Source organism: Manis javanica, chromosome X, assembly GCF_040802235.1.
Source record: "Manis javanica isolate MJ-LG chromosome X, MJ_LKY, whole genome shotgun sequence".
NCBI classification, from domain to species: domain Eukaryota; kingdom Metazoa; phylum Chordata; class Mammalia; order Pholidota; family Manidae; genus Manis; species Manis javanica.
In genome coordinates, this window is record NC_133174.1 from 39907161 (window position 1) to 39928969 (window position 21809).

Genomic DNA, 21809 nt, shown 5'->3' on the forward strand with positions numbered 1-21809 from the left:
GTTATAAAACTCAGGAAGAGAATGATAGTCTATTATATTTACCCATATTTTTACTCTCTTGTTTTTCCTTATATTCCTGATGTTCGAACTTTGCTTTTGTTCATTTTTTTGTTTGCAGGACTTCATTTAGCCAATTTTAAGGTAAATCTGTAGGTGATAAAATCTTAGTTTTCCTTCTTTGATAAAGTGTTGGTTTCATCTTCATTCCTGAAAGATATTTTCATTTGATATGGAATCCAGTTTGATAGTACTTTTTATTCAGTACTTGAAAAATGTGCTACTTCTATCTGGCCTTCATGGTTTCCAGTGGGAAATCTGCTCTCATTCAAATAATTGCTCCCCTGAAGGTAATCAGTCATTTCTTTTCCAGTTGCTTTCAAGATTTTTCTTTGTCTTTATTTTTCCAAAATTGGATTATGATATGCCTGGGTATGGATTTCTTTTGGTTTATCCTGTTTAGGGTTTTATCAACTTCTGAATCTAGGTTTATATCTTCTGCCAAGTTTGTGAAATTTTTAGCCATTATTTCTTCAACTATTTTTTCAGTTCCATCTTCTTTCTCCTCTTCTTTTGGGACTTCACCTACATGAATGTTAGATCTTTTGTTATTTTCCTACAGGTCTCTAAGATTCTTCTGTTTTTCTTTTTTAGTGTATACTCTTTCTGTTGATCAGATTGGGTGATTTCTCTTGTTCTCTGATTCTTTATTCTGTTAATTCCATTTTGTTGAGCCTAACCCATGAGTTTGTTGTTTCACTTATTGTATTATTACATTTCAGGTTTTTTATTTGGTTATTCTTTGTATTTTCTATTTCTTTGCTGAAAAGTATTTATACTTCAAAAGTGTTTTCATAATTTCTCACTGAAGCCTTTTTATGATGGCTGCTATAAAATCCTTGTCAGATAATTCCAGTATCTCTGTCATCTTGGTGTTGTCTGTTGATTGTCTCTTTTCATTCCTGGTTCTTAGTATGATGAGTGATTTTCTATTGTATCCTAGACGTTTTTGGTATTATTTTATAAGACACTAAGTCTTATTTAAATCTGTTTTAGCATGCCTCCTTAATAACCAGGCTGGTGGGGAAGCAGAGCACTGACTCTTTACCACCAGTTGTGGAATTCCTAGGCTCCATATCCTAGTTCTGTTCTCTCTTTAGGAAGATAGTTCTGTTATCTCTGTGGGAAGGAGGAAGGTTGTCTTGTTACTACTTGGTCCGGGTGGAAATCCCCACCTTGATGTCCCCACTGATAGCAGGGGGAGTGGGAGTGGTAAGAGGTGTACCACATATTGATGAGCAGTGGCAACAGTCTAGACTTCCTACCCTGTCTCTGCTGATACCACTTTGAGGAGGAGGATCACCTTGCTATTTCTGGGTGGGAGTGGATGTCAAGGCCTTTCAGATTATGTACATCAACACCAACACAATTTCCCTTTTTTAAAAAACATTATTAATACCTTTTTTGAAATGATTTCTTACACCATACGATTCATCCATCTAAAATTTGTAATTTAGTGGGGGTTTTGTATATTCACAGAGTTTTGTAACCATTACCACAATCCATATTTAGAACATTTCATCACCCCAGAAAAAAGCCCCTACCCATGAGCAGTTACTCCCCAGTCCCCCTACTCCCAGCCCTTGGCAACCACTAATCTAATTTCTGTCTCTGTGGATTTACCTGTTCTGGACATTTCATATAAATGGAATCATACAATATATACAGCCTTTGTATCTGGCTTCTTTTACTTAGCATAATGTTTTCAAGGTTCATCCATGTTGTAGCATGGCAGCACTTCATTCCTTTTCATGACTGAATGATACTACATTGCATGGATATTATCAGATTTACAAGTTGATAGACATTTGGGTTGTCTCCATTTTTGGAGTATTATGATAAATGCTGCTATGAATATTCCTGTAAAAGTTTTTATATGGACACATGTTTTCAGTTGTCTTGAGTATATACTAGGTGTGTAACTGCTGAGTCATATAGTAACTATATTTAACCATTTGAGGGAATACTAGACTATTTTCCAAAGGGGCTTCATCAGTTTATAGTCCCACCAGCAGTGTATGAGGGTGTTTGAAATATATTATTACTATACGCACCAGAGACTTCTAATTCCTCTGGTGACCTTGTTTTTGTCTCCTGTCTTGGCTTAGAGTCTTCCCTTTGTGCTTGGCCTCAGAGAGATTCTGTCTTTTGCTACTCCCAACTGTAAGCCACTGTTACTATCACTGGAGGCTTTAGTATGGTGGTAGAGTGTAGGGGAGGGGCAGTGTTCTCCAATCTCTGGCTATGTCTCAGTCTTTGGAGTGCATAGTGGCCCTTTGGGGGCAGGCTGAGGGAGGTGGACTTCAGGGGTAGAGCTTTTTGCCTCTGACCCCTATTCCCCAATCTGCCTGTAGTGAGTATCCTCTGGAGTTCTCAGTCTATGTCCTTGAGATTCTCCTTCCTCTATATTAAGGCTTTTTTTCCTCTTGGATAACACAGAGAGGCTGACATTGGGTGCTTTTCCCCTCCTCCAAGTACTAGTGAAATTTCACCAGTGCCCTCATTTGATGTCCTTCCCCTGCAGATGAAGCCTTTTGTTCAGTAATGGAATCAGAACACTGAGTACCAGGAACCCAGACAGCTCCACTGGGGGAGCTCTCTCCAGGCTTTCCCCCATCTTCCCTATGAGAGCCTAGTTGGGTTTCTGGAGAAAAAGCTTACAAGAAGGCATGAACCCTCTATGACATTAGCCCCCAGCGATTCTTCAAAATTTCTAATTTAATATTCCTACTGCGGCTTCTGCCCCAGGTAAGCAAATGCTCCTGTCCTATGTCTCCCTGTAGGCACATCTGTCTCTCTTTGAGTTGGCCATTTGTCCTGTGACTCATTTCTTTAATAGGTTCACCAAAACAAAAACTGTTAATTTGCTGCCTGTCCTAATTTTTCATTCCTTTAAGGATGGGAGTTTCTTTTTTCTGACTCTCTACAGGTCTGAGATGAAACCCTATGTGTGTTTTTACTGGGAGTTAGTCATTGAAATGCAATATAAATGATCTTTTTTGCTGGGGCTTAATTGGCTGCATTATTAGATATATTTTTTCTTTGATATTTAGGGCTTCAGTGAGATTCCTGTGCATGCTTCCCCCTGACTTATCCTCTAGAGAAGAGTTTCCTAGGGGTAGATGAATCCCACATATGGTTCAGGGACTTTGATAACTTCTGAAAATTATATACAAACTTTTAATGGTATGTTTTTATGTGTATTTTTTTTTCTGAGTTAGACATTGTCTGATTCTCAAAAGGGCCAATGCTCTTACAGGTGTTTTTTTTTTTTTTGAGAGGGCATCTCTCATATTTATTGATCAAATGGTTTTTAACAACAATAAAATTCTGTATAGGGGACTCAATGCACAATCATTAATCAATCCCAAGCCTAATTCTCAACAGTCTCCAATCTTCTAAAGCATAACGAACAAGTTCTTACATAGTGAGTAAGTTCTTACATGGTGAACAGTGCAAGGGCAGTCATATCACAGAAACTTTCAGTTTTGATCACGCATCATGAACTATAAACAATCAAGTCAGATTTTTATACTTGACTTATATGTGAATCCCACATTTCTCCCTTATTATTATTATTATTATTTTAATAAAATGCTGAAGTGGTAGGTAGATGCAAGATAAAGGTAAAAAACATAATTTAGTGCTGTAAGAGGGCAAATGTAGATGATCAGGTCTGTGCCTATAGACTAAGTATTAATCCAAGCTAGACAAGGGCAACAAAACATCCACGGATGCAGAAAATTTCTCTCAAAACAGGAGGGGTGAGGTTCTAAGCCTCACCTCTGTTACAGATGTTTCTTTAAAACCATTTGTCCTAGAAAAAGCACATAGTACTAAATGACCAATTTAAATATATTCAAAAGTCTTCCATTCTTTCTCAAATCCAGGATATTTTCACCTAATATTAGTCTGATTGGTCTATAAGACATATCAACCTATCTTAAAGGACTGACTGCATATCATCTGTGGGCCTGGAATCTCATTTATTATGTCTGAGATTTTCATAGCAACAGAGTGAATGCTCATATATTTTAACTCAGCAGAGAACACTGCAATACCTTAGAACCAGAGCTTCTTTACAGTGCTTTACCTGTATTTCTAACAAGCTTGATTTTATGGTTTTCTGACCCACTGCAAGTAAAAAGCACTAAGCTTGCAAATGCACACTTATTGCACAAAAAGGGACATTGAGAGATAGGATAAAAACTTGCAAAGCAAACCTCAGATGCCATCTCTTATGTGAAAACTGTGCAGATGTCTAAGTTAGACTCAATTGTTCCCCCTCCTCCATTACCAGGATGCATACATCTCTGGTATGGAGTGAAGAAAATAATCAAACCTATACTAAGCTGCTCAAAAGTACCTTGTTTTGTGGTAATTGATGTTCCAATTGAGGTCAGGCCATAGCCGTCACAAATGTCCTGTTTATTTATAAGAAACCTGATAATTATTTTAAGCTATTTGAAAAGTATTTCCATGAAAAATATTTATATGAACTTAGAATTGGATAAGCTTTGCTTCATTGAGAAAATTAGTAAGGAACACAGCATCCACAATACTAGGTATCTTTGATCCCATGTAAGAGCAAGCTTGTATTCTTTGCTAGATTTTCTCTGCTCTAAGTGGTTGATTCTTCTAGATAACCCCAAAATTTTTTCTTGCTTTAAGATTGTGTAATTTCAAGAAAGTCACTTACGGTTAATTCCTTTTGATTAAATATAGTTACCATGTTTGCATCAGGTTTTTTGTGCTTTTGGGGTGACACATCTGTTTGTGGTCAGTTATGTATAGTTTCAGATTTAAGTGACTATGAATCAAAACTTATTAATCTCTCTGCTTCATTCACATGGGCTAGACAGTGTTCCCCTTTGTGTCATACAGGAAGTAAATGTTTTGGCTTTTCCTCTAAAAAATGTCACAGAAATGTTCAGACTAGCTGTGCTTTAAGAAACTGCCCACTGAGATATGTTAATGAGAGCAATAAAAGCCAGAGCTGTCCATGAAGGGCATTTTCACTTTGTGGCTCTGGCAGGTTAGGCATTGCTACTCTAATTGAATTTATAGTGAGGCCTCCTTTGTTTCTGCATCAGAGAGGCCAAGATGTGCATGTGCTGTTAGACCTGGCATAGCTGCTGGGCTGTATGTTAGCCTGTGAATCCCCTCTTTGACCATAAATGAGCAGATATCGGGTAAATAGAAAGCCTTTTTGTTTCCGGAACTTTTGGGGAAACTACCAGTGCATATAAAATAGGCGCACAATTAAGAACTTGTAAAACTTTCAACTTAATTACCTGGGTCAGTGTCAACATCCATATCCCTCATTCATAATCTTTAATTTAGCAGCAAATGGCCATGCTGTATTTTGTGAAGTTTCTTCCTTACCTCATGGGGCCTATAGAATGCTAGTTAAAATTCTTGATGGGGCTTTTGCTTGGGAACCCTGTCTTTCAGGAGCCAAACCATGCACATTTTAGTTGAGCCATGAACTCACATCTCCTTTATGGACTAGATAGGAGAATTCAGCTATCTACTTTTCTCTGCTTTTGGAAGTAAAGCTGAGACTATGATGATTATAATAAAATAACTGAAGCTAGAATTTATTTAGCAATTACCATGAACCCAGTACCATGCTGAGCCTTTCACATAAATTCATACATTTATTCATTGAAACAACCCCTATGAGGTAAGTGTTGTTATTATTCCTACTTTGTACATGAGTAAACTGAGACACAGAGAATTAGATTTAACTTGCCCCAAACTAGGAAGTGGTGAAACCAGTAGACCATTCCTGGTAGTCTGTCTCTGGACCCATATTCTTTTCTTTAAAGATTTTTAATTTCATTTTTAACTATGTAAAATATTTGCCTGGCTCAAATGTCAGACAATGAAATAAAATGCATTCAAAGAGATTCAGCTTTTGTCTCCCTCTCCTCCCTGTTTTTTCCCCATTCTCCAGAGTTAGCCATTTTTTTTAAGTTTTTGGTTTATCCTTTTATTGTTTCTTTATGAAAATATATACAAATTTGTGTATATGTGTTTGTCACTAAATGTGTATAAAACTCACACCTCTCCCAAGATATGCTATAGTTATTTGGTTTGCCTGCATTCATTTTAAAGACCTAAAAACATGCCTTTTCTATTAGAATCAGATTCATCAAACCAGTCTATTAAATATATTTCATATCACTTTGCAGATATCTGCCTGAGTACTGAACTTACATTCCTATTCCCCTCTTCAGCATGTTATGTTCTTCATGCTTAAATGTTTGACTTCTACTGCAAGATAAAGCAGACTTCTTGTACTCTGCCTTGAGTAAAAATGCTTTTCTAGAAATCTTGGATCTGATTATATTTAATTTGGCTAACTTATAAAATTGAAATCAGGCTTATCATATAAGTCTGTTATTTTTCTCTAAAGCCAGAAGGGAAAATTATAATAGTTATTGGATTTAGCCTTTATTTGCTTAAGAAAAACAGGTGTGAGTTGATTGGTGTTCCTGCAGTCCAAGGTTTACCAGACTTCACAGAATGCCTGTTCCTTGGAGGTTTGGTATTTCTGAAGACTTGGACTAGGGCCAGATTTCATTGGCTCTGCTTATATATCTCTCTGTTTAGAGTCTTCTGTTTGGTAAATATATGTATCAGTTTCCTAGGGCTGCTGTAACAAATTACCATAAACCCGGTGGCTTAAAACAATAGGAATTTATTTTTCTCGAAGTTCTGGAGGCAAGAAGTCCAAATTTGGACAGGCTGTGCTCCCTCCACAGATTTAAGGAGAGATTTCATTCTTTGCCTCTTCCAGGTTCTGGTGACTGTCAACATTTATTGACTTGTGGATCAGTGAGTCTCTCCAATCTCTGCCTCCTCCTCTTCTCTCGAATCTCCCTCTGCCTTTCTCTTATAAAGACACTTGCCATTGAATTTAGGGTCCACCTAGATATTCTAGAATGATCTCTTTATGTCCAAATCCTTAAATTATTTACATCTGCAGAGATTCCTCTTCCAAATCAGGTAACATTTGCAAGTTGCAGAAAGTAGGATATAGATATTTTGGGGGGAACCACATTCAATCCACTACAATATGTTTCCAGGCTACTTAGGAAATGACACAGAACAGATTTTCATAATCAGTTATATCAAGTGTGAAGACATGGCTTATGCTGTATGACTATATGGTGTAGCATTATTTAGCCTAACGTATGATTTTGCAATCAATTGGTGTATTTTGTGAAGTGTATCACATGGAAAATAATGAAATATTTTAGGATGTTGAAAAATACTTGGCTGTAGTATTCTCTACAGATGTAAAGTAGGATTTCTCACAGCACTGTGTTTCCCAAAGACAATAGTTTAGCACAGTTGTAAATTGCCACCACCACTTAACCACTTTCTCATTAAAGGTACTCTAGTAATTTATAGAAATGGATCAGAGTATTCAGCAAAATGATGATTTCGTTTCTCCTGCTAGCCACCCAGAATACTGAGCTCTTTGCAAAACATGTTAAGTGGATATGTCTGTAAACCTCTTTTACTGCCTTATAATAAAGCATTATGTAATAAACCACCAGTTTTTGTTTCCTGTAGACTTAGCTTTCTCCCTGCCCAGCACCCAGTTAACTTTAATGGGCTAGGATTCTTGGTAGGAAGGTCATTTTGTTTGCCACCTGGCCACCAGCATGTTTAAAATTGGTTTCCTTCTCTACTTTTCTCAGGTCATATTAGTAATTCTAAATCTTCCCTAAATGAAACCAGTAAGCATTTGCAGAGTTGTCCCTGCAAAGTAACAAATAGAATGAGTCATTATTCATTTAAATGGCATCATTTGTTTATGTGATGGTTGTCCCATATTCTGTGAAATGTCAGTTAAAACAGAAATGCACCAACTAAGAATTAATTGCTTTATTGGATCATGCTCTGAGCCTCTAATTTCATGTTACACATAACTTAGACAGTGTTTCTCTTCAAAGAACCTTTATTAGTGTTAAAGGCTAAAATGTTTGGTTGATAGCATCTCTTCCTTTGATATTGCAGATACACAGACACATTTATCTTCAACCTGCAAGTGGTTGGTTGATTTTCTTTTTCAGAATGAGAAATTAGTAGGTGCAGTGTAGACCAGTGTATGTAAGCTTTTATCTGAAAGTATAATCCCTCATTGCTTAAACATTAACAGGACCTTCATCACTGAAATCATTGCCAAGTTAGCTTAAGAACTCATGGTATACTATTTTCTGTTGTTGAAAGGGCAGAATCACAAAGCTTAAGCTGCCATAGCCATTTAAGTCATGTTTGCAAGCTGGTGAGCACATTTCTGTGCCCCTTTTTCAACCAGGGGATAACAGTGTATCAAACTTTAGATTGATCCCTGTTCCCATATTTTCAGTACTAGACTGTGCTTAGGGTACAGAAAATAGACTATGGGAAATCTCTCTGCTTCCACAAGTCCAAGTTGTAGGTGTACCTCTATCATCATCCCCTACCTCTGGCCTTTGAACTTGCCACACAGCTAGGGCTTCCTTGCCAGGGGTAGGATTGACTCATCCTGAGAGCATCTTGGTTGCCACAATAGCCATATCCTTCATATTCTTACCCTGAGGAGTTCACTGAGAGTGATAAAAACTGATAAACCAGATAGTGAAAGATTTAAAAAGAAAATAAGACGAAGGACATTTTTAAAAATCTAAGTACAAAGATAACAACTAGAATAAAACTACAAACAGATAAAAAAGTATAATTAAAAGAGCAAAGAATACACATCTGGTAGAGAATGAAAGAAGCATAGGAAATACAATACACATAATTATAAAATATGACAGTTGAGACCAAATATATGAGTCATACCAATAAATATGAATGGGTTTAACATCTATTACAAAAAAGAGTTGTTTGACTCACAAGGCCAAAACCAACTGTGTGCTGTATAGAAGAGTATACCTAAAACCCATCAGACAGGCTAAAGAGATGGAAAAAGGTATACCAGAAAAATGGAAACAGAAACAGCAAGAGTAGTGATCCTGATATCAAATTAGAACTCTAGACCCCAAAATAAAGAACAAGATTTTTTAGTGCTAAAAGCTACACTTCACTATGAAAATGTAATGCCTATGAATATTCATACACTGAATAACATGGTGACCACCTTTATGAAGCAAAAACTACAAGAGTTGCAAGGAGACATAGCTAGAAATACTAATCATAGGAAACTTTCTAACACTTCTCAGTATCAGACAGATAAAGTAAACAAATCAATAAATGAGAAGATAGAAGATCTAAACAACTTAAACAGTGAGGTACATATCTAATGAATATATATCAAGCTCTATATTCTGTAGAGAATATACCTTCTCAATTGTCTGTGGTATGTACACAAAATATCAGCTATTAAGTCACAAAGAAAACATCAGTAATTTCCACCAAGTAGAATGATTATAAACAACACTGTGACTACCATGCACTAAAATCTGAAATTACTAACAAAAACAGAAAGGTCCTTCCTATGGAAATTTTAAAACCTTTTATTAAGTAACTCTTGGGTAAAAAGGAGAAATACAAACTGAAATTATAGATTTCTTAAAAAATAGTGATGATAAAACATTGCATCTCAGGTACTTGCCCCATATCTTAAGTTATGAGAAAAAGGAGGCAAGCATTGTTCCAACTACTATTGATAACTTTTTTTACAAAAAAAAATTTAGCTCTCAATGTTGCTAATATTTAATTGCAGTGTACTAAATAAATATTCTGTTGTTTCTCATTTCTCTATATATTTATAGCCAATGGTAAGGAAGTTTCTAATATTTTGACAAAAATATGTAAAGGTCATAGAAAAATCATAATTTTTCCCATTAATTATTAAGATAATTTCCCACAGTTTACACACTCACCTTCATTTTTATGGTCCCAAACTTCTGTGCAAAGTGGAACTCCTATACTTGCAAACCCCTGTACAAATAAATTTGAAAACCTGGATGAGATAGGTAACTTCCTTTGGAAATAATAGATTATCAAAATTGACCCTATTAGAGGTAGAAAGCTTAAAGAATCAATTTCCAAAGAAGAAATAGAGAAAATTATTAAGGTACTACACCATTAAAAAAGCACCAAGTCCAGATGGTTTCATAGGGACCAGATAGTCCTAATAATTCTCAGATTATTCTAGAGCATTGTAATGGAAAGAAAATGACCTAATTCCTTTTATGAAGCATGCATAACACCAATACCTAAACTTGAAAGACAACACAAAAAAAGGAAATTACAAGTAAATACCACTTGTGAATGTGATATATAGAAATATTAAGTAAAATGTTAGAAAACAGAATATAATACCATATTAAGAAAATAATATATCTTGACCAAATGACATTCATTCCAGAAATACAAAGTCTGTTTCAGGATTAAAAAATCCAGTATTACCTATAGCATATTAACATATCTAAGGAAAAAGTTATATAATCATTTCCATATATTCTGAAAAAGATTTTGACAGCAATATCAATACCCAGACATTATAAGACATTCAAGAAAATAGGAATTGTAAGATACTTTCTTAACATTATAAAATATATGTACCATATCAATATAGTGCCTTAGTTAATGGGGAAACTAAAGGCATTTCCACTAATTTCAGGAAGAAAGCAAAGAAGCCCACTGTCTCTTTATCATTCCAAATGGTAGCAGTATTAACCAACCCAATACAATTAAACAAGAGAAACCAATTAGAGACATAAGACTAGGTAAAAAAAACATGCAAAAACTATTTGTAGATGATAGTATATCTGTAAACCAATAGGAAAATCACTGAAAATTAACTCATGCAAAAAGAAAAAAGAATTCAGTAAGGTAGCAGGATATAAAGTTAACCTATAAAGTCAGTAGCTTTGATGCCTGGGGCATGTTGTAATGTAGGAAATTAAAGAAATAGTCAAGAAAGGATGGGATATGTCAGAAGAGTTACAGGTACCAGCCCAACTTGAAAGAGCTCCCCATGACCAAAGATGGAACAATTTGAGCAAAAAATAAGTGACAAAAACACTACATTATAACCCAAAGAATAAAAGATATCCACCAGTCTATAATGATGTTAATAAATAAGTTGGGAGAAGGGACAAATCTTTCTTAGAAAGGAATTCCAATTAATAAATGTAGAAGGACCAGGGGAAACAAAATCACCACTAGGACACTACAGTAATAATTGTTGCAGGCAAGATATCCATTAATGGATGCTAAAAATAGTCCATGACAGTTTGAGGAGAAACAGGATGTTTTTATAATCTCAAAGTATCTCCTCAGCTAGTTATTAATTACAAAGGGAAATGCAGTAACATAACAGTATAGAAAACCAGTAAAACACTACCTTAACCAAGTGATCAAGTTTAATATCACCACTTGGTAAGACATTGATATCATACATCCCTGATATAATGGACTGAGAAGGGCACAGCATCATTTCTATGCTGATCTTGGCCAAAAAATGAGTAACTTCAATCTAATCATGAGAAAGCATCATACAAACACAAATTGTAAGTATTTTCTATAAAATACACGACTAGTACTCTAGTGTCAGTCTTGAAAGACAAGGAAAGACTGAGGAACTGTCACAGTTTGGAGGATACCAAGGAGATATGACAGTTACAGTGTGGGATCCTGAATTTAATTCTGGAACATCAAGACATTAGGGGGGAAATTACTAACATTTGAATAAGGTCTATAGATTATTTTATAGTATTGTAGCAACATTAACTTCTTGGTTAGGTAATTGTGCTTTGGTCTTGTAAGATGTTAACATTAGAAGAAACTATGTGAAGCATGTATGGGAACTCACTGTTTTTATAACTTTTCTATAAGTCTAAAATAATTTCTAAGTAAAGAATTAGAAAATAAGGTGAAGGGTAAATAAACAATTTTAAGTTACCAGGATAACTTGCAGATAAATGGGTACTTGCTGCTTAATTTGAGAGAGTTAAGGATTGTTTGTTTTATACAAACTGTTTTAGAACAACCTGTATTGTTGATTTAAATTCAATGAGCCCTAGAAAATAATTCAGAAAGAGCCCCTTTCATCTTTATTAAAGCCAACATTGGTTTCCCTGTCAATACTTCAAACCCTTTTCAAATAGAAGTTGATCTGACCATTTAGGAAGTTAGAGAGGTCTCTCCAGTTGAAGCATTGAAGTCTTTTTAAAAGGAGAACATTAAATGGTATTAGTCCAATAGTGATGCTTCTCAAGGTGTGTGCAATGTCTTCCCAGGTATTCCGAAAGGACCTCATCAGTGCCATGAAAATTCCAGATTCTCATCATATTAATCCTGACAGCTATTACCTCTTCTCGGATACATGGAAGGAAGAATGGGAAAAGGGAGTCCAGGTACCAGGCAGTCCAGATGCTATTCCACAGCCTTCCATCAGGTATTTCTTTGTACCATTGACTTGGGAAATGAATACTCTCATGTTATCTGTGTGCTGCTTGTGGAGAGATTTTGAGTGACTAATTATACATTTATAATAGAAAGTCACATACCATACCATGTTCACTGATTCATTCAGACCAGTAGCATTTATACCAGGCTAGGACAGGTCAGTAGTTAAAAGTCAAGCTCATTTAGTTAGGGATGTAATATAAACCCATTCATAGCATAAAACTGTTTGAAGTCCAATCTGAAATTACGATAAGGTTTTAGAGACCAGGATTTCCATGTCTGGCTCAACAATAGTAGCATTTTACTAATCTTTGAAAAGCATTAATTATATAACCCCCTAATAATTCTATTAATACGTAACTCCATGAGAAATTGCATCATTATAATAGGGTCCTCATAGTAATAACATCTATAAATGGCCAAAAACATAGAATATGTAAAATGTATGGACCCAAATGAAAGGGGATAACTGGAATAATTGGGCTGACTGTAAACATATAACGATCACTTGCAAAGTCTTGAGAAGAAAGTTTAAGTAGGAGAGGACTTCGGTTTTGTGGAAAGGAGAGAGGACTTTTCTGTCAGAGGAAGTAGTAAATTAAGCTCCTTAAGAGTAATGACTAGTTTAGAAGCCATTTTTTCTTAGTGGTCTTTGTGTTGCCAGTGCTTTTTGCCCAAAGGCTAGCATGAAATAAAAAGCTGGGAATAACACAGGGCATAAATCTGCAAAGAAGTAAAAAGCTAACCTTTTCAAACAATATGGCTTCTCTCTCACTTACCAACTTTACATTTCCCTGTATGGCCCCGGAAGATGACTGGTTAGCCAGAGACAGGTAAGATTCCTCAAGGGAGGAACAACCTAAGACAGGCACAGTCTCAGGGGGGCCATCAGGTGAGAAATTGGGAATCAACAGAGGTGAGGCTTAGAACTTCACCCCCCTGTTTTGAGAGAAATCTTCTGCATCCGTAGATGTTTTGTTGCCCTTGTCTAGCTTGGATTAATACTTAGTCTATAGGCACAGACCTGATCATCTACATTTGCCCTCTTACAGCACTAAATTATGTTTTCTACCTTTATCTTGCATCTACCTACCACTTCAGCATTTTATTAAAAATAATAATAATAATAATAATAAGGGGGAAATGTGGGATTCACATATAAATCAAGTATAAAAATCAAACGAATAATCATATCTGACTTGATTATTTATAGTTCATGATGTATGATCAAAACTGAAAGTTTCTGTGATATGACTGCCCTTGCACCGTTCACCATGTAAGAACTTGTTCGTTATGCTTCAGAAGATCCGAGACTGTTGAGAATTAGGCTTGGGGTTGATTAATGATTGTGCATTGAGTCCCCTATACAGAATTTTATTGTTGTTAACAACCATTTGATCAATAAATATGAGAGATGCCCTCTCAAAAAAAAAAAAAAACCTTGGCATAAGTTGAATGAAGGGAGAAGGGGAGGGAGGGAGGAAGGAAGGGAGGGAATAGCACCAGATAAAGGGGCTGGTGGGACCTGCTGCTTACTATGAGAAATTTTACAACTCATTGTAAATCTGTCTATTTCTAGTACATACTAGGTACTTAAAGGACAAAGGTCACATCCTTGAATTCTCTTCCCCAACCAGAATCTTAGGTCCTACTCACGTTCCAGAAATGCTTGTCAAATCAGTTCTAGAAACCCAAGCTCAGGCTTTTCCACCCACAGAGAGACTGTCTGTGTTCTGTTAAGGAAAGTTCCACAGTCTTGCCCAACATACATCCTGAGCCTCATTGGCTCATCATCATTGACACCATCTCCTGCCTTCTGAAAATAAGAGCAACATCATGAATGAACACAAGAGTCACATTTTCAAGTCCTTACTGTCAGTATTTTTATATACCATAGCAGTCACAGTGAGGAACCTAGACCTCTACCTCAACCTGGCAGTAATGATGCATCCCTCTTCCCATCTAGGGTGGTGTCAGAGGAGACCTAGTAGAAAGTCAGGGCTTTTACCACTGCCCAACAGTAATGAGGACACCTCCTCCCCTTGGTGGTGTCAATGGAGGCCACATAGGAAGCAGTATTAAGGCCAGCCTCACTCAGCACTAACATCCACCCATGGATGTCAACAGAGGCCAAATGGTGAACCAGAACTTGAAAAACCACCTGGTAGTACTAAGGTGATATCCCTTCCCCACCCACCCCAATCTCCAGCCAGAACAGTGCCAAAGGAAGCAGCCAAACAGAAGGCTTAAAGAAGATCTAGAGTCTTACAGCATAATACCCCAAATATACCCAATCATATCAAGAACCAAAAGGATCTCAACCTGGTGAAAAACAAGCAATATATGCTAGTACCAAGATGACAGACAGATAGACTAGAATTGTGTAAAAAAAATTTTAAAACGGCCATCATAAAAATGTTTCAGTGAACAATTATGAACCCACTTGAAGTAAATGAAGCAATAGTATATCCCCCCTTTCACTCCTGATATTGGCAATTTTTAATCTCCTCTGTTGTTACAACTTGGTCAATTTTATTGACCATTTCATACAACCATCTTTTTGTTTCATTATTTTTTCTGTTTTAAATTACATTTATTTCTATACTTATCTCTATTGTTTCAATTCTTCTGCTTGCTTTGGGTTTACTTCACTCTTCTTTTTCTAGTTTCTTGAGTTGGTAGCTTAGCTTATTGTTTTGACTTTACCTCTTTTCCAGTGTAAGCATTTAGTATTATAAATGTCCCTCTCAACATTGCTTTAGCTGTGTCCCACAAATTTTGATGTACTTTATTCTCATTTTCATTCACTTTAATGTTTTTTTCCCTTGAGATGATTTATTTCATCTTCTTTTTTTCCCCTTGGGACTTCTTTAATTTAGAAATATGATTTTTAGTTTCCAAGTATTTGAATATTTTTTTATCTTTCTGTTACTGTCTTTCTAGCTTTGATTCCATTGTAAAGACCACACTCTGTATAATTCCAATTTGTTCAAATTTATTGAGGTTTCTTTTATGGCCCAGGATATTGTCTGTCATTGTACATGTTCTATGGGTGCTTGAAACAATATGTATGCTGTTGCTGTTAGGTGAAGTGTTTGTTCTATAAATATCAATTCAATCCTGTTAATTGATGGTATTGAGTTTTATCTCTTGATGATTTTCTGTCTGTTCTGTCAGTTACTAAGAAAGGTTGAAGTCTCCAACTATAATTGGGGAGTTTATTTCTCCTTTCAGTTCAGTCCATTTTTATTTTACATATTTTGCAGCACTGTTGTTTGGTGTACATAAATTTGTGATTGTTCTGGTTTTTTTTGGTAGATTGATCCTTTTATCATTATATAATGTTTCTCCATCTCTAGTAATTTCCTTTGCTATGCAGTCTACTTAATCTGTTATTAATATAGTTACTCCTGCTTTTTGAATAAGGTTTGCATTATATATCTTTTTCTTATTTTACTTTTGACTTAACTTCCATACTTATACTTTTAAATGGTTTTCTTTTATATGTAGCATGTACTTGGACCATTTTATAATCCACTCTAATGTAATTGTTGATATGTTAGGACTTTAATCTGCCTTTTTCTTTGAGTGTGTGTGTGTGTTCTCTCTGTTTTCTTTCTCCGGCATTCCTAAGGGTTACCTAAACAAATTAGCACAACTCACCCATTGTGAAATAGATCATTTGAATAGCCCCATAACTATTAATGAATTTGAATTTGTAACTAAAATCACTCCCTAAAAATACCTCCAGGCACAGATAGTTTCACTGGAGAATTCAACCAAGAATTTAAAAAAATTAAAAGTGATAATACTGGAAGAAATTGAACCAAACTGTAATCACAGAATAAATAGCAGACCATGGGAATGGGATACACCATTGCTGTTTGAGAGGCTCTAGAAGTGCAGCCAGAGGAACTTAGTGAAGACTAACTTGTGGACATAAATAAAGTGATTATGATGAAAAGAATGATGATGTCCCAGAGCAAATGATGCTACCAAAACACTACACATTGATTGAACCACCAAAAATATTTTCTACAGTATGGAGGTTCCTCAAAAACCTCAAAATAGAAATACCATTTGAACCAGGAATTCCACTCCTAGGAATTTACCCTAAGAATGCAGCAGCCCAGATTGAAAAAGACATATGCGCCCCTGTGTTTATCACATCACTATTTACAATAGCCAAGAAATGGAAGCAACCTAAGTGTCCATCAGTAGATGAATGGATAAAGAAGATGTGATACATATACACAATGGAATATTATTGAGCCATAAGAAGAAAACAAATCCTACCGTTTGCAATAACATGGATGGAACTAGAGGGTATTATGCTCAGTGAAATAAGCCTGGCGGAAAAAGACAAGTATCAAATGATTTCACTCATCTGTGGAGTATAAGAACAAAGAAAAAAACTGAAAGAACAAGACAGCAGCAGACTCACAGGACCCGAGAATGGACTAACAGTTACCAAAGGGAAAGGGACTGGGGAGGATGGGTGGGAAGGGAGAGATAAGGGGGGAAAAGGGGCATTACTGTTAGCAGACATAATGTGGGGGGAGGGCACCGGGGAGGGCTGTACAACACAGACAAGACAAGTAGTGATTCTATAGCATCTTACTATGCTGATGGATAGTGACTGTAATGGGGTATGTGGAGGGTCTTGGTGATGGGGGGAGTCTAGTAAACATAATGTTGCTCATGTAATTGTAGATTAATGATACCAAAATAAGTATATATATATATATATATATATATATATATGTTCCAAATTTGAAAGCACAAAGGACAAAAATGTTGGAAATACATCCAAACTTAGAAAGGAGTGAGACACTTTGCCAAGGCATAGAAAAGGTGCCCTGCTCTGTATTAAGTTATGCAACAAAACAGAGTTAAGCACTGTGCTCTTGATAAGTTTTTACAAAGAAATAAAAGAGTTTAAATTCTCAATGTTTCGAATTATAATATACTAAATACATACTGTTTCACTATTTTTTATTTCTCTATATGTTTATAGCCAACAGTAAGAGAGTTTATAATGTTTTGACAAAAATTTTAAAGGTCACTAAATAATCATAATTTTCCCCATTGATTATTAAGATTGTTTTTCACAGTTTCAGCTTACACAGTCATTTTTACTGTATCATACCACTGTACAAAGCAAGGACTACCTATAATCTTTGCTGACAGCAGAGCAGTGGTTTTTTAGAAGGGAACATTGGAGCAGGAGGGCAAAAGGAAACTTGGAGGTGATGTTTATGTTCATTATCTTCAGCGATTGTAGTGCTAGTTGCACAGATGTGTTATCTATGTGTGTGTATATATATATATCAGAACCTATTAATATTTACATTTTAAATATATGCAGATTAGTGTATGTAATTTATACCTCAATGTGAAATCAAGTGTCATTCATATATATAATATACATAAAATATTATTTTATTTATATAATACACATAAAAACAATCGTCACAAATAGAGGAGTGTATAGAGGGGTAAGAAAATGTGATGACACAACAGTATGTGACTAGAAGAGGAAGAAAGACAACCAGATGAATTATTATCTAAGAACAGAGACCCTATTGTCAAATCATAGGTTTTCAATACACATTTATTGTTGTAAGGAGACTAGGACAAAGGAAGAAAGAAGAAAATAGGTGGGATTTAAGAAAGAAAATCAGTGAAGAACAAAAGATATTATAAGTAAGAGAAACAAAGATGAGGATAGGAAAGCAAGGGCATAAAAACAGGGAAGATTAGGGAATAATAGCAAATAGGAAGGGCTAAACCTTCCATTTTAGCCTTCCTATACTAAAATTAAGATTATTTTCACTTTCTCAAGCACTAGATTGAAAGAGTTTAGTGTAAATAAACGTATTACAATTAACAAGTAACACTGTAAATCAAAAAAGAAAGTGGGAGATAGGGAGATTTCACTCAGTTCCTCAGGTCAAGTTCTAAGTTTGTCACATGACCACCATGGGTTTTCATAAAAGTACAGCTTCCTTTATTTTTAGATTTTTTAAATTGTTGAGCTATAATTAATATAAATTGTTTTTGATATAGAATTTACATACCAAAAAATTCATCATTTTAAATTGTGTGGTGTTTTTTAGTATATTCACAGACCTATGCAATTATCGCCACTGTGTAATTCCAGAATATTTTCATTACCCTAGAAAGAAACCCTATGTCTGTTAGCAATTACTTCTTTTATTTTTGGTATCATTAATCAACAATTACATGAGGAACATTATGTTTACTAGACTCCCCCTATCACCAAGTCCCCCCCACAAACCACATTACAGTCACTGTCCATCAGCTTAGTAAGATGCTATAGAATCACTACTTGTTTTCTCTGTGTTGCACAGCCCTCCCCTTGCCCCTGCCACATTATACATGCTAATCATAATGCCCCTTTCTTTTTTCCTCCCCCTTATCCCTCCCTTCCCACCCATCCTCCCCAGTCCCTTTCCCTTTGGTAACTGTTAGTCCATTCTTGGGTTCTGTGAGTCTGCTGCTGTTTTGTTCCTTCAGTTTTTTCTTTGTTCTTATACCCCACATATGAGTGAAATTATTTGGTACTTGTCTTTCTCTGCCTGGCTTATTTCACTGAGCATAATACCCTCTAGCTCCATCCATGTTGTTGCACATGGTAGGATTTGTTTTCTTCTTATGGCTGAATAATATTCCATTGTGTATATGTACCACATCTTCTTTATCCATTCATCTACTGATGGACACTTGGGTTGCTTCCATTTCTTGGCTATTGTAAATAGTGCTGCGATAAACATAGGGGAGCATATGTTTTTCAAACTGGGCTGCTGCATTCTTAGGGTAAATTCCTAGGAGTGGAATTTCTGGTTCAAATGGTATTTCTATTTTGAGGTTTTTGAGGAACCTCCATACTGCTTTTGACAATGGTTGAACTAGTTTACATTCCCACCAGCAGTGTAGGAGGGTTCCCCTTTCTACACAACCTTGCCAACATTTGTTGTTGTTTGTCTTTTAGATGGCGGCCATCCTTACTGGTGTTAAGTGATATCTCATTGTGGTTTTAATTTGTATTTCTCTGATGACTAGCGATGTGGAGCATCTTTTCATGTGTCTGTTGGCCATCTGAATTTCTTCTTTGGAGAACTGTCTGTTCAGCTCCTCTGCCCATTTTTTAATTGGATTGTTTGCTTTTTGTTTGTTGAGGTGCATGAGCTCTTGATATATTTTGGATGTCAACCCTTTATCGGATCTGTCATTTATGAATATATTCTCCCATACTGTAGGATGCCTTTTTGTTCTATTGATGGTGTCCTTTGCTGTACAGAAGCTTTTCAGCTTGATACAGTCCCACTTGTTCATTTTTGCTTTTGTTTCCCTTGCCCAGGGAGATAAGCAGTTACTTCTTATTTTCTCCTTCTCCCAGTCCCTGGCAATCACTGTATTTAGTTTCTAAGACTGTAATAACAAAATACTACAGACTGGGTAGCTTAAACAACAGAAATTTATTTTCTCTAAGTCTGAAAGCTAGAAGTCTAAGATCAAGTTGCCATCAGGATTAGTGTCCAGTGTTACCTCTTCTCTTGACTTGTAAATAGCCACCTTCTCTTTGTGTCCTCACATGGCCTTCCTCTGCATGCATATACATAGAGAGAGAGAGATCCCTGGTGTCTTTTCCTCTTCTCATAAGGACACCAACCCTATTGGGTTAGGGCCTCACTCTTTTGATCTCACTTAACCTTTATCATCTCTTTATAGTTCCTATCTCCAAAAACAGTCACACTGGGAGTTAGAGTTTCAGGATATTTTGGGAGGACATAATTCAATCCATAACAACCACTTATCTACTTCCTGTCTCTATGGATTTGCCTATTCTGTACATCTCATATAAGTGGAATACAATGTCTGCTTTCTTTTACTGAGCATAATGTTTTCAAGGTTTATTCATGTTGTAATTTGCATCATTTGATGGGTGTTTGGGTGATTGCCATGTTTTGGATATTACAAGTAATGCTACTGTGAACATTCTTGTACAAGTTTTTGAGTGGGCATATATTTTCATTTCTCTAGGGTATATACCTAGGAGTAGAATTACTGGGTCATATGGTTACTGTGTCTTTAACATTTTGAAGAACAACCAAACTGTTTTCCACAGTATTTGTACCATTTTACATTCCCACCTACAATAACAAGATTACCATGTTCTCCACATCCTCATCAACACTTGTTATTTTCCTTTTTATTTAAGGCCATCCTAGTGGATCTCATTGTGGTTTTGACTTGCATTTGCCTGATGGCTAATGATGCTGAGCATCTTTTCTTCATGTGCTTATTAGCCATTGGTACATTCTCTTTGGAAGAGAACTTACTTTATTACAAAAAAATGTGGTGAAAAGGTACAAGATTGTTCTTTTTTCTCTTCCTATGAAATGCTACCATTCAAACAGCCAAATTCAATTAATTGTCTCTGTTCACTTCTTTATGTTCCATCACCTTCACTTTCGAATGGATGTGCTTGGCTCCTAAAAATCTGATCCTTTGGTGAACAGAGTGACAATGTCCCCTGCTAGGAGTTCTAGAATGTCCCATTTTTGTATAGTGCATCCATGAATACCTCCTATATAATCTTCTTTAGAACAACTATTCAGGTCTTTTGCCCATATTAAAAATTGGGCTATTTGTCCTTTTATTGTTGAGTTGTAAAAATTTCTTACATATTCTGGATACTAGTCTCTTATCAGATATATGGTTTGAAAATATTTTCTCCCATTCTGTAGGTTGCCTTTTCACTTTTCTCTTTTCACTTTCCCCTTTTCACTTTCTTGGGATGTCCTTTCAGTCACAAAAGTTTTTTAATTTGGACCTAACAGACATCTACAGAACTCTACCCCCAAAAGCAGCAGGATACACATTCTTCTCAAGTGCACATGGAACATTCTGCAGAAGAGACCACATGCTAGGCCATAAAAAGAGCCTCAGTAAATTCAACAAGATTGAATTTCTACCAACCAACTTCTCAGATCACAAAGGTATAAAACGACAAATAAATTGTACAAAGAAAACAAAAAAGCTCACAAACACATGGAGGCTTAACAACATGCTCCTAAATAATCAATGGATCAATGACCAAATTAAAACAGAGATCAAGCAATATATGGAGACAAATGACAACAACACAAAGCCCCAACTTCTGTGGGATGCAGCGAAGGCAGTACTAAGAGGAAAGTTTATAGCAATCCAGGCCTATTTAAAGAAGGAAGAACAATCTCAAATGAATAGTCTAAACTGACAGTTACTGAAATTGGAAAAGAAGAACAAATGAGGCGCAAAGTCAG

At 35.9% G+C, this 21809-nt stretch overlaps 1 protein-coding gene across 4 annotated transcripts in view; it reads left to right on the forward strand.

Moving 5' to 3' along the window:
• JADE3 (jade family PHD finger 3) overlaps positions 1–21809 on the forward strand; it is a 192951-nt gene that overhangs the window by 105384 nt on the left and 65758 nt on the right. For 3 of the 4 annotated variants that reach the window (XM_036996398.2, XM_036996397.2, XM_073227589.1), the window contains one exon: positions 12309–12466. In XM_036996398.2, the coding sequence (XP_036852293.2) occupies positions 12309–12466 (158 nt within the window). Of the gene's footprint in view, positions 1–2599; positions 2806–12308; positions 12467–21809 lie in introns of those variants that run through there. The other variant, XM_073227588.1, reaches the window with a different exon arrangement.